Raw genomic sequence first — 14900 nt, 5'->3', positions numbered from 1 at the left:
GTAGCGGAGTGATGGTAATTTACATATTACCATTTTATTAGGTAGGATATTCCAAATTCTCATTTACCTCTGAGAAAACTGAGGTTCATTGAGTTATGTCTTGACTGAAAAAGTAATATATATCTCTATTTAGTGGTAGAAGCTTGGCCTAGTACTTAGGTTCAATGGCCAACCACCCATATCCCTAATTAAGACTAATGAACTGTGTGATGATACTATACTAAATTTTTGTACACATAATCATGATTTGAGAGTAAACTGGTGATAAAAGTGAAAGTTATGTTGAGTATATTTCATGTGTTTATAAATAGTCTTCTCTCCCCTTTGATATAAGTAGTTTAATCCTCACCTGAGGATATTTTTTCCATTGATTTTTTTAGAGAGAATGGGAGGTAGAGGAGGGGGAGAGAGAAGGAAGAAAGGAGGAAAGGAGGAAAGGAGGGAGGGAGGGAGGGAGCGAGAGAGAGAGAGAAAGAAAGAGAGAGAGAGAGAAACATAAGAGAGACACAGCAACTGGTTGCCTCCCACTCAAGCCCCAACTGGAGCCTGGGATCAAGTCTGCAACCAAGGTATGTGCCCTTGGCCAGGAATCGAATCCACAACCCTCAGCCCATAGGCCAATGCTCTAACCACTTAGCAACCAGCCAGGGCAAATAGATATGATTTTAACAGAAACTTTTCAATGAGGTATAAAAACCTTTTTAAGAGTTTATAAGCCTAACAAAGGTTTAATTTATACACCTATTCTTTTCTACTAATTTTCCTAAATAAATACTGAAGTAACTTTCTTATTTTAAACTATTTGTAAGCCAAACCACTCATTAACAGAGCACTTTGATTCCACAGTATCCTATTTGTTCTCAAGCCACTGAAATACTTTAATTAAATACATTTAACTAAATGTGCACAATTGTTCTAAATTGTTTACATAATTTTAACTAAAGAGATCTCCTTTAAATTTGCTAAGAACCTGTATATTCCAACATGGGGGGAAAAAGCAGTACTTAAAAAGGTATCATTAAGAAAAGGTTAGGATTATTTTTTAGGTTTAGTATATTTTATTTTTAAGCATATAAAGTATCTGAGAGGCAAACTTACAATCCCAATAGAACTAGAAAAAAAAAGCCTCAAACAAACTAGTAAGTACAGTAATTGAGTTACCTCAAATATAACAGTAGTATTTATATGCAATACATTTCCAATACACCTTTCACCTTAGGATTTTTAAGTTTAGAAATGATAAGTGAAAAGCCACCTTTGGATTGTGACTGGGGATAGGGATAAGAAGAAGAAAGATGACATAGAGTAAAATAGGTAAGTCTGCAGACATTGTGTTACTGCCTCACTGTGTTAACAAAATTTTTGTAACTTCTGTAAGTTTAAGGCTTATAGCAAAAGCAAAACAAAACTGCCCAAATATCCTACCTAATAATAGACAAATATGCAAATTGACCATACCTCCAACACACCCACAAGCCATGCCCACAAGCCACGCCCACCATCCAATCAGAGCGAGTATGCAAATTAACCCAAACCAAGATGGCTACAGCCACAGAGAGCAAGGTTTCCTAGGTAACAGAGGAAGCCAAGCTTTCCGCCTGCCCTTGCCAGGCCTAAGCCTCCATTCAAGCTACAAAGTTTCAATTACAGAAAGTAAACAAATTCAAACAAATGGCGGCAGGATGGAGCTTGAGAGAGCAGGCCAGGGTTGCTGGCGGCAACAGGGGAAGCAAAGCTTTCCACACACCCTGGCCGGGCCCACCCGCTTAAGGCAACAAAGTTTCAATTTTAACCCCAACAGAAATGGCTGCCAGCCTTGGAGGGAGCCCCAGGCTTGGCTCTGCTCCAGGCTACAAAGTTTCAATTGTAGAAGGAAAATAAATTCCAGATACCAGGGCCTCCGCTTTCGTTGCCAGGGGGCGTGGCCGGCCTGCAAACCACCACAGGCCCCTCGCTCAGGCCGCCCCACGCCCCAAGGGAACCCCCACCTGATCTGCGACAACCTTCAGGGCAAACCAGCTGGCCCCCACCCCTGTACCAGGCCTCTATCCTATCTAATAAAAGAGTAATATGCAGATTGATCATCATTGCAATACACAATATAACTGCCCCCATGTGGTAAAGATCCTGCCCCCATGTGGACACAAGATGGCCACCACAAGATGGCCAGCAGGAGAGGGCAGTTGGGAGGCATCCGGCCTGCAAGGGAGGGCAGTTGTGAGGGATCAGGCCTGCAAGGGAGGGCAGTTGGAGGTGATCAACCCTGCAGGAGAGGGCAGTTAAGGGTGACCAGGCCGGCAGAGGAGGGAAGTTGGGGCAAATAGGCTGGCAGCAGAGTGGTTAGGGGGTGATCAGGCTGGCAGGCAGAAGTGGTTAGGGGCAATCAGGAAGGCAGGCAGGCAAGCAGTTGGGAGCCAGCAGTCCTGGATTGTGAGAGGGATGTCCGACTGCCCATTTAGGCCCGATCCCCGGAGGATCAGGCCTAAACGGGCAGTCGGACATCCCTCGAGGGGTCCTATATTGGAGAGGGTATAGGCTGGGCTGAGGGACAATCCCCCTCCGTGCACGAATTTCGTGCATCGGGCCTCTAGTAAAGGGATAAAGGCCAAGGTTTAGAAACAGATGCAAAAGACCTCATTGTACAAGGGAAACATTTTCAACGTTTTTAGCCTGAATGTGTTACATTTCCAATTAAAATACTTTGTTAATAACTCATTTTGTCTTTAAAATATCTAATCTCATTCATTCATACCTCCAACATAAATGAGTTACCAAACTACTAAATGACAAATTCAGATAAGACACTAACCTTTTTGAGAGCTCCTGTATGTTTCCAGGCTGACCTATCTTCCTCATTGCATTTGACTGAAAGTGCCGCAAGAGCTTGTGTGTACAGTAGGGCAAAAAGCACCTTCACAATGCAGGTGAAGTGGTCTACAAGAGAAAGAGAAAATCGTTATTTCTTTGGAATCTAGACATTTTATACTCAAGACTAGAGGCCCGGTGCACGAAATTCATGCACTTGGGCGGGGGAGGGGGGTCCCTCAGCCCAGATTGCAAGAGGGCGCAGGCCAGGTCGAGGGACCCCACCAGTGCACGATTGGGGTCGGGGAGGGATGCGGGAGGCTGGCCAGCGGGGGAAGGACTGCAGGAGGGCTCCAGGGCGTGTCCGGCCCATCTTGCTCAGCTGGACCCCATAGTGGACATCATAGTGAGCAATTGAGTGGCCTTAGCATATAATTAGCATATTACGCTTTGATTGGTTGACCGGACAACCAAATTACTGGACACTTAGCATATTGGGCTTTTATTATATAGGATAATTTCACAAATATATGCCTTTCCTTGCTGGTCCGATCAGCTGGACCCCAGCAGCAAGCTAGCCTACTGGTCAGAGTGTTTGCCCCCTGGTGGTCAGTGCACATCATAGCGATTGGTTGACCAGTCGACTGTCTGCCCCCTGGTGGTCAGTGCACATCATAGTGAGCAGTTGAGGATAATTTCACAAATATATGCCTTTCCTTGCATGTGTAATTGATTTTTGTTCAACATTTAAGTAGTTAATAAAATGAGATTATAATGTGGTGATATATTTTCTACTCAACAGATCTGAAATTATGCAATCAAAGTTCCTTTATTTATCCACTGAATATGTAAATGAAAGGCATTTAGCATAGTGGAAGGTGTGCTATGTTTTAGAAGACCAGAGTGCTAATGCCACTCAAATCCCCTACTAGACATCATGTACTTAACAATGTCTGGTAGTCTGAGTGCTTAAAACCAATACTTCACCTACTTCTAATATAATATAGATCTTGTAAAACCAATATTTCATCTACTTCCAATATGATATAGATCTTGTAAATAATAACATAATATAATACAATATAGAACTTCTAAAATAAAAAAAGAAATACCAATATTTTAGGTACTCTGAGTCTTAAAATTCAATGAAAACTATAACAATGCAAAAACAAGAATAACAATAATGCAAAATGCTTGGTACATATTAGGTACTTAATAAATGGTAGCTTAATAATCATAATTAATACTTATAAACACCTAATAACAGAAAATTTCCTCAAATGTCTCATTCAATCCTCAGAACAGTCTCAACTGGAGAACTAAGCTTCAAAAGGATGTGCCAGTGGTAACCAAGCTAATAAGCACACAGGTCTGAACTTGAATCCACACACATCAATCAGATTCACTGTTCCTTCTATGATTTTATGCTGTTCAGTTGGTTGGGCATCATCCCATGCACCAAAACGTTGCTGATTCGATTCCCCATCAGGTCACATGCCTGGTATTGTGGGCTGGATCTCCAGTAGGGGGCATGCAAGAGAAAGCCAATAGATGTTCTGCTCTCATATCAGTTTCTCTTTCTCCCTTTCCCTTCTCTAAAAATTTATAAAAATATTTTTTAAAAATCCCTAGCTGGTGTGACTCAGTTGATTGAGTGTCATCCCATGCTTTCAGAGTGATTTCCCATTTCTTTACCTCATTATGGACTAAAAAGCTAAAAAGAATAGACCTATAAGGGAAAAAGCAATTTTATTTCATTGTCTTTTTCTTTATATATATATATATGATTTCTATTTACTAATAATAAATAAACGTTATTTACCTCTAAATAATTCCACCAGATGAATGCTATATTTGTTGCTACAATTAGTAGAATATTCATTATATATACTATGTAATCTAAGAATCTGAATTATAAAGATATACCTTTGCGTAAGGGTTGTGGCATCATTAAAATCTGGATGAGCAAAAGGGATGTAACATCATGATAAAGAATTGGAACCTCAGGCTGTTGTTCTTCATTTCCCAGCCTAAAAGAAAATGCATAATCACTTTAGACAGTATTGTACATCTTTTCTTTCTAATTCATTTTCTATTTTACACATATGTCTATGGAACAGAAATCAAACTTTCATAAGCAACTGAGAAATCTCAAAAGAAAAAGCTAGGGGCCATAATTTTTGCCTAAAAAATAATCTTTTTTATCTTTTTTAGTCCTTACCCAAAGATAGGTTTTCACTGACTTTAGAGAAAGGAGAGGGTGGGAAAGGGGGGGAGAGAGAGACAGAGACAGTGACAGAGACAGAGACAGAGAGAGAGACTGATAGGATAGAGAAACATCAATAATCATTCAGAAATATTTAAAGAATAAGATACCAACAGAAAAAATGTACAGATGTCATGAATATGTAATTCACAGATTATAAACAAATGGCTAATAAATATGAAATATTTATATAAAGTTAACTTCACCAGAAGTTATATAAATTTCTATTACTTTGCAATTCCAATTTTTTTTTTTAATTTCAGAAAGAGAAAGGGAGAGGAAGAGAGACAGAAACATCAATGATGAGAGAGATTCATTAATCAGTTACCTCCTGCATGCCCCCTACTGGGGACTGAGCCCAAAACCCCGACATGTGCCCTGACTAGGAATCAAACGCTCAACCACTGAGCCACACCAGTCGGGCATGAGGTCCCAATTTTTGTCTCTCAAATTATCCCCCAAGCCCTAGCCGGCTTGGCTCAGTGGATAGAGCATCAGCCTGAGGACCGAAGGGACCCAGGTTCGATTCCAGCCGAGGGCACATGCCTGGGTTGCAGGCTTGATCCCCAGTGGGGGGGGTGTGCAGGAAGCAGCCCATCAATGATTCTCCCTCATCATTGATGTTTCTATCACTCTCTTCTTCTCCCTTCCTCTCTGAAATCAAATTATCCCCCAAAATATTTTTAAGCACTAATATTCAAGATTGACAGAAATGATGACATTCTTAGATTAACAATTTAAGTTTATATAGGTACAATCTTCCTGAGAAGCAATGTTGCTCTGTACAACACAGTTCCTAACACTCGGTGAGTATTTATCAAATAAATTACTGAAATAATCTAAAACATGTTATTTTATAGTTTCATGTTATTCTATTGCTCTAGGTTACATCTAACATGTCAAGAACTGCTTAACACACCATCTGATATTATGGTGGAAAGAGAAAAATTAAATAATTAACAATAGAAATGAATAAATAAATTAGGTACATCATTTAAAGAATTTTTAATGATAAGGGAATTTGGTTGTTATATATTAATTTTAAATTCTAAAACGAATATAGTATGAATCAAATAGTATTCTAAAATTTATAATATCCTATATAATAATGAGGTAATATGCAAATTGACCATCACTCCAACATACAAGATGGCTACCCCCATGTGGTCAAAGATGGCCACCCCCATGTGGACACAAGATGGCCACCACAAGATGGCCAGCAGGGAAGGGCAGTTGGGAGGAACCAGGCCTGCAAGGGAGGGCAGTTGGGGGCGATCAGGCCTGCAGGGGAGGGCAGTTCGGGGGGACCCAGGCCTGCAGGGAAGGGCAGTTGGGGGGGACCAGGCCTGCAGGGGAGGGCAGATGGGGAGGGCCAGGCCAGCAGGGGAGGGCAGTTAGGGGTGACCAGGCTGGCAAGGGAGGGAAGTTAGGGGTGACCGGGCCAGCAGGGAAGGTTAGTTGGGGGCAACCAGGCCTGCAGAGAGGGCAGTTGGGGGGGCGACCAGGCTGGCAGGGGAGTGTATTAGGGGTACTGGGCCAGTAGGGGAGGTCAGTTAGGGGCGACCAGGCCGGCAGGGGAGGGCAGTTAGGGGCAAACAGGATGGCAAGGGAGGGCAGTTAGGGGTACCAGGCCAGCAGGGGAGGGCAGTTGGGGGCAACCAGGCCTGCAGGGGAGGACAGTTAGGGGCAACCAGGCTGTCAGGGGAGGGCAGTTTGGGGTGACCAGGCCAGCAGGGGAGGGCAGTTAGGGGCAATCGGGCCAGCAGGGGAGCAGTTAGGCGTCAATCAGGCTGGCAGGGGAGTGGTTAGGGAGTGATCAGGCAGGCAGGCGAGCGGTTGGGAGCCAGCAGTCCTGGATTGTGAGAGGGATCTCAGATTGGAGAGGGTGCAGGCTGGGCTGAGGGACATCCCCCACCACCACCGTGCACAAATTTCATGCACCGGGCCTCTAGTATATACATATAAAAAAAGAAAATAAAAAATATCTCATAATGTTAACAGTATAAGAGGATATCTCAGAAAATATGATTGATTTATTTCTCTATTTGCTCTCATTTTTATGGTTGATGAGTTCATTAAACTGTAATAAACTATGTATAACACATAGTATATAAGATTCTAGATCATTTCATCCTCATCCTCAATATTTTTGTATGTTCTAAGTATTGTACAATAAATATAATTTTTATAATCAGAAAAAAATGTAAAAATAATAAACTGGAGCTTGTTGGCTACTAAGATAAAAACAATCATTCTGAGAACATAGAAATGGATCTTTCCTAGCACACAGTAGGCACATACTAAAAATGAATGAATGAATGAATGAATGAATTCACCCCACTGTCGAAAGAGAAGCATAGATTTTGACTGTGGTGTTTAATAATATCATTGTGATAACTACCCTTTAAATGCTTAATATTTTAAAATACATAATTATTTCTAATGGCCAGGAGACATATGAAAAATGCTCAAAAGTCACTAATCATTAGGGAGATGTAAATTAAAACCATAATGAGGTATGACCTCACACCTGCCAGAATGGCTACCATCAACAAATCACAAACAAGTACTGTCAAGGATATAGAGCAAAGGGAACTCTAATACACTGCTGGTGGGAATGCAGATTGGTACAGCCACTGTGGAAAACAGTATGGAGTTTCCTTAAAAAATTAAAAGTGGAACTGCCATTTGACCCAGTGATCCCACTTCTAAGAATATATCCTAAGAATCCTGAAACACTAATCAGAAAGAATATATGCACCCTTATGTTCATAGCAGTACTATCTATAATAGCTAAGATCTGGCAATAGCCCAAGTGCCCATCAGTGATGAGTGGATAAAAAAGCTGTGGTACATCTACACCAGGGAATACAATGCAGCAGTAGAAAATAAGGTGCTCTTACCCTTTGAGACAGTATGGAAGGACCTGGAGAATATTATGCTAAGCGAAATAAGCCAGTCAGAGAAAGACAAGTATCACGTAATCTCACTTATATGTGGAATCTAATGAACAAAATAAAACTCACGAACAAAATAGACCCAGAGACATGGAAGCATGCAACAGACTGACAAATCTCAGAGTGAAGAGGGGGAGGGGGTAAGAGATTAACTAAAGAACTTATATGCACATATGTATAACTCATAGACACACACAATTGTGCAGTGAAGACCTGGGGAGGGGATGGGAGTGGGATGTAGGGGGACATCTGTAATACTTTCAACAAGAAAGATAATTTTTAAAAATATATAATTGTTTCTAACTCCTAAAGTTTTTAGCTAATCTTTAAAAAATCTAGATTATAAAAACTGTACACCACTATTAACTCTATAGATGATAAAAGAAAACGGGTGGGTTAGTGTTAATAGGCCTAATTTTCCCATTATTTTTTCTTAAACCAAATGATAGTCAATACAATAAAATTAAAAGGAAATAAGAAAATAATTTTCATGAGGATTACAGAAAAAGCATATATGAAATCTGTATCATTAGACATAGAATTTGATATTGAAGAAGTATTAAAAGTGAGAAAATAGGAAAAGATACTTCAATTCTTAAAAATCTAATATTATAGATATAAAACAGATGACATTATTAGTATTAAAACTTAGTGAACTAATGAACCATACTGGAAATTCCTCAGATCTGTACGGTAACAAACAGTTAAGAAGTTAGGCCTCCAAAATCAGAAAGTTTTGGATTCAAATACCAGCTCTATTCCTTAAAAGCTGTATATCCCAAAAGAGTATGTTACTTAACTTTTCTAAGCCTCAGGTTCCTCATATGTAAAAACTGGGATAACAATGGTACCTAGTGTATAGCATTATGGTGATGATAAAATGAGATTATACACGCCACGTACAATAATGCCTTACCATGAAATAAGCATTAGATAAGTGTTCACAGCATTTACTACTATCCTAATGGATGGGTATTTATCTTAGGGCTTAAAAAGAACACAACCCAGCAATCAATATTATGGAAAGCATAGTACCGATGTCTGTTCTTTCAATATATTTTTTAAAATCCTCATCTGAGGATATCCTTTCCATTAGTTTCTAGACAAACCAACAGCATGTGCCTCCTGATACAACACAGTAAAAAGAACACATTACTTCTGTGGTATTTCTGCCAAAAGTTTATAGCCTGAATCTAACTACAAGGAAATATTAGACAAAAAAATTTGAGAAATTCTACAAAATAATTGGCCTAAGCCCTTCAAAAAAGAAGTCAGTGTCATAAAATACAAAGAAAAAGTCAGGAACAATTTCAGATTAAAGGAAACTAAAGAGACATGACAACTAAATACAAGCATGATTTTTGAATTGTCTTTGCATTGCATTTGCATTTCCCAGGATATTACTGAAACAACTAGCAAAATCTGAATAGGTTCTGTATGAGGTAAGGGTCAACATTGTTTCTCATATAGATAGTCAATTAACCAGCATCATTCACCATAAAGACTACGCTTCCCCCTCCTCAGAGCCATCTAGTCTATAAATCCAATATCTAGTACAACAGAAGAAAGGTTTTTTAATATCACTATTTTGCAGCATCTAATGAAATATCAGATTTAGGCAAGAATCATCAGGGATTGCAAAAATCATTAGATGAAAGGCTGATGGGGAACTTTACAATGGAGGGATCAGACTTAGGCTACCTGAACCCACTGATCAATTCTGACATAAAAAGAGGCACAACCAACTATTGTGTGCGTCCATTTGAATGTTTTATCTGTATTTTTCAAAAGCAACTTTAATTAACTTAATCTTTCAATAATACTTACTGCGAATTCATCTCTTCTAACTGAGTAAGCTTTCTCCAGGGATTAAACTCAGAATCAATGCTATAAAGCCGCATGTGCAAGGCTAATACATGGAACAGTTGATCTAAATATATTAGAGAAAAGGTAATTAGAAAGTTTACAAAATTCTTCCAGAACAAAATTCAGACAAAATGTCTAATTCACAAAGAAATGTTTCCTATTCTTATAATTATAATTCACTAGGTTTAAGTACCAACTATTTCATGCTGTCTTTTAAGCTAAACTCTGAAATATATCTAAATAATTTCAATTAGTGTCTGGACTGTCCTTATACTCAGTCTTAACAGGAATGGTTCCTTTTCCTCATCTGTCATAGACCTACTTTTCCTGGGCTTTATGCTACAGCTTTACAACATGTACTTCTCACTATTGTGGTCTCCTCCTAACCAAAATTTACTATTATCTTCATTACCCTACCCTGAATAATATGGACAATACAGCCATATAAATCAGTTAGGTGAAGTTTTTTCTTTACCTAATATTTTCCCCAAAGTCTTTTTCAGGTTGAATTTTGACTTTATCAATCATCTTTTGATTCAACCTAAAGAAAAAAATAACAGCCTGGTAGGTGTGGCTCAGTTGATTGGAGCATCTTCCCATGCACTGATGGGTCTTGGGTTCGATTTCTAGTCAGGGCACATACCCAGGTTTCAAGTTCATGTTCATAAAAAATCTACTTAAAGTTCCCAATGACACTTCTCTCAACTATACCCTTACAAAAAGTATTAAAGAATCATGCCACTTTACAATATAAAGTATATTCATAAATAAAAGCAAACATATATAACTTTAATAGGTTTTAACACATATATCAAAGTACAACATAAATGCCTTCCTTAATTAACAGTAGCTATATACTAGAGGAATCTATAGGCAATACTAATTGTCATTATGAAAAGATTTTCTTAAATGTACACAATGAAAAAATTATTTTAAAGAATTCAGTTCAAGAACAATTTTTTATAGCTGAGAATAACATTGTTTTAGAACCAATGTAAATCTGGTCAATTAGTATGATATTTATTTACTGAGTAATCACAGTACAGAAAGAGCTAAATATTCATATGATTTTTTTCTAAGTACAAGATTAACAATTTAAAGCATATAATCACTATTAAAATTGATTATATACAATATAAAAAGAATCTAAAAATACCCCAAAAGATTACTTTGTCTGTATATGCTTTCAAAAAAGACATAAATAGAAAATTTTAGCACCATTTAATACTTACTTAAACAAGACCTTTTGCCAGCTGTGCTTGCACCCCCTGAACACAAATTGCCTCCTCGATGTATTAATTCAAGTTCCAAATTGGTTCTGTAAATAAAGCATTATAATATATCTCAGTCATTAGGCTGAAGCAATCTTTCTTAGTTTGTCTTATTAATATGACTGAGTCAACCTAAACAATAAAGTTCAACTTTATTATTTGCAAAAGTATAATCTATGCAATATCAGGTACAATTTTATTTCTGAAATAAAAAGGGGACAGCTTATTGTCCTTACTTATACAGTATATTCATATTTATAACTGCAAAACCGCACGTCACAGTATAATTGTTCAAAATTCCAAATGTTGGCAAATACTTAAAACTAGTCCATAAGGAAAATAACTACAAATGAATCTAAAGAAAGAATTTGTATCCCAACTGTTAGTCACTGAGTAGGTGGTTACTATCACACAACACACAAGGGCATACCAATTTTTCTATCAGAGAAATGGTTATCACTCATTGGAGCTTAGATGGTTCTAGAAATCAATACTAAGAAACAAAATCACTAACATAAAAATGACTAGGAACAACATAATTAACAGCAGTCTCTTCTGTGGACATCTACAATTAGTTTTATTAAAATATATTGTGTAACTATTGATACTGCTAAACATCAGTAGTATTATTCATATAGACCTGAAATTATAAAATACTTAGCAATTATCAGCTTACAAAATAGCAATAATTAGTAAATTGACATTTCAAAAATCAAACTGATGCAGAATCTAAAGATTCACTCAAAAATAATAACAGTAAAATAGCAATTTTTGCCAAAATAATAAATAATAATTCTGAGTCATAAACTATGTATTTTTACTTCAACAGTATTAATAATCTTAAATATACCTTTATTTGCCACAACTAAAACTGAATGAAGTTGTTTATATCCTAGACATGCATTTGACTCTAATAGTGAGCTATCCTCAGTCTTAAAAAAAAATAAAAAGAAAAAGAAATTAGGCGGCCAAGTATCAAGCTTACTCTTTGCAAATGAATTCAAGAAAAAATGTTATGCTATTTTATTTAAAACAAACCATTTTGAACTAGTTCTGATTGTATTTTTGAACACGAATGTTTTGAAATGTTATTTTCATATATTTACTTAGAAATGCAAACTTTAAAATATTAATATTCCTAAGTCTGTACATTTGCCACCCATTTCTAAAGGAATGCTTTAATCCTCTCTACTTGTTGGGGGTGAGGGGGCAAACGGGGGAAGGAAAGCAATTTAACATTGATAATGTTCCTGCTCAGAGCTCCATCTGGTTGCTGCTGATAAGGGAATCTGTGTGACAAGGAAATTTTCCACCCTTCAGGCGATTTGCATTGCTCACTGAACTTCTAAAAACCTACCAGCAAGGAAGCAGGGACAAGGATTTCATATTAGTGGACAGAAAGCGAGCGGAGACCAGCATGTTTTCCTTCATCAAGGGAACATAAATGAGATCAATACATTTTGTTTTCACAAATCTTCTGTTGCCTAATCTGTAGGAAAAAATTAATGGCTATATTCTCTTATAAAAACTAAGATTTCCTAGACAGTACTTTTAAAGAGCTAACCAGAAACATGAGCAATTCTTACATTTGAATGTCAGAACTAGAATGTCAACTTTGATTTCAGTGTAATTTGCAAAAATATTCATTAAAATATAAATACAGGAACAATTATGTTTATTCAACCATCAAATAAGATACTTTAAAAAATGACAAACATGTTACTAGGAATTTTATTTTAATGAATACTTGACAGAAAACTACTAAATGTAATTAATTATTTCAGATTATGGTAGGACAATCTCCTACACAACATTCTTTCTGAATTAAAAAAAAAACAACAACAAATACTACCTACCTACCCAAAGGGTTAGTATCATGTAATAATTTGTAAAATTTAAAAATCAAAGTCAGAGGCCCTAACCATCAGCTTTTCCTTATTTCATTTATAACAAAATTTATCCTTTAATTTCAGACTTGTAAGAAAAGAGACACAAATGCATTTTGTTCCCCATGTCTAATCTTCCCTCACTGTTGAAAATCACCACACAATAGGGCTGGTAGCAGGAGTTTTCTGACCATTCCAACAATTTCTTCTTTGCTGCCCTCAGAAAATCTCCCAAGGCTTCACCATACAAATAAAATTAAAAACAAAAAGATACTCATTGTCCTATTAAAAAGAAATTTCTAAAACAATGATTAAGGGAAACAGTTTTACAGGCTAGTTACCCTCTAGAAATATTTTGTTTCTAAACATCAAAAAATTTAAGTTCCCAAGAGCAAACAAAATTACATAATCAGCAGGAAGAAATTCAGTTCTGGAAAACAGGTTGTAGTCCATTCAAAATTACTAATGTCAAATAAATAAACTTGTAAGTTCTAATAAACTCTACATTTAAGAATCACAATGTTTGATTCAAAAGTAATTCAAATTAAGCTTACTTCTAAATATTTTACTTAAATATCTAAGCATTTTAGATATTAATATGTTAATGCCTACTTTTTAGGCATAAAAATAATCATAATCTATAATCATAAGTATTTATGACATAAGGTTATATGCTAGGCATAAGATAATTATGAACAATCTGGTTGGTTTCCTACCTTGATAAAATTATATCCTATTCAAATAGGATATAAAATACTTTTTTCTTTTAATTCATGTTTTTGTTTTCTGAGTCATTTTGGTTTTTGTTTGGTTGTTTGTTTTCTTTTTAATGACTAAATAAAACTTTAGAGAAGGCATGCAATTTTTCTGTGAAAACTTGACAATGAACTAGGTAATTTTAACCAAAGGAAAATGAGGTTTTTAAGGATTATATACTTTCTCTTTCAGAATCTTTATTTTGCAGCTTTAGAGTTTATCATTAAAGATCAGAGAAGGGTGGGAAGAGGGAAGAGCATATTTTCTCTACATATATACCCTTATTAGTAAATAACATTTGACATTTGTTCCTGCTTCTCTATAAAAAACTGAAATTTGTGTATTTTAAAAGTCTCCTGAATTAGTAAGCTTTATTCTGTAAGTTATTTATATATTTAATATTTAAACCACAAATAGGAATCTAAAATTTCCACTAAACTAAATGTAAATCAAATTATTGGATTTATCATACTATAGAAAAATTCCATATAGATGGAATTTTCATGCCCATTCAAACAGGATTTTCTTATAAGTCAAATCAAAGGCATAATAATCAACGTGTGTGTGTGTGTGTGTGTGTGTGTGTGTGAGAGAGAGAGAGAGAGAGAGAGAGAGAGAGAGAGAGAGAGAGAGAGAATATCTATGTTTGCATAAAGACATTTCAGTCAACACATATACCAACCACCGTAATACCATAACGTTATAATGGACCTATCACCTAGTGATGTCATAGTCCTCCTAACATCATAGCACAACACATTACTCACGTGTTTGTGGTGATGCTAGTGTGAACAAATCTGCCGAGTTGCCAATTGTATAAAAGCATAACACATACAATTATGGATAGTACATAATACTTGACAATGATAAATGACTATGTTACTGGTTTATGTATTTACTACATTTTTATCATTATTTTAGAGTGTACTCTTTATAAAATGTGTTACATTGGTAGCCACATCATATATCTCATGTTCATCGCATCTGTTTATTGCATTATTTTCCTGTGATTGATTTAATCTTGTGTTTGTTTGTACAGTAACATGCTGTACAGGCTTATAGCCTGGAAGCAATAGGCTATATCAAGGAGTCT

The 14900-nt window shown here is 36.5% G+C and overlaps 1 protein-coding gene across 4 annotated transcripts in view; it reads right to left on the bottom strand.

Moving 5' to 3' along the window:
- UBR3 (ubiquitin protein ligase E3 component n-recognin 3) overlaps positions 1 to 14900 on the bottom strand; it is a 186382-nt gene that overhangs the window by 20870 nt on the left and 150612 nt on the right. For all 4 annotated transcript variants that reach the window (XM_054723408.1, XM_028141026.2, XM_028141027.2 and 1 more), the window contains 4 exons: positions 11127 to 11212; positions 9856 to 9958; positions 4732 to 4835; positions 2810 to 2934 (listed from right to left, as the gene is read on the bottom strand). In XM_054723408.1, the coding sequence (XP_054579383.1) occupies positions 2810 to 2934; positions 4732 to 4835; positions 9856 to 9958; positions 11127 to 11212 (418 nt within the window). The remainder of the gene's footprint in view (positions 1 to 2809; positions 2935 to 4731; positions 4836 to 9855; positions 9959 to 11126; positions 11213 to 14900) is intronic.

The sequence above is a fragment of the Eptesicus fuscus genome, chromosome 11 (assembly GCF_027574615.1).
Source record: "Eptesicus fuscus isolate TK198812 chromosome 11, DD_ASM_mEF_20220401, whole genome shotgun sequence".
Lineage (NCBI taxonomy): Eukaryota > Metazoa > Chordata > Mammalia > Chiroptera > Vespertilionidae > Eptesicus > Eptesicus fuscus.
Note: the sequence above shows the minus strand (reverse complement) of the source record. Positions and strands in the feature narration are given on the sequence as shown.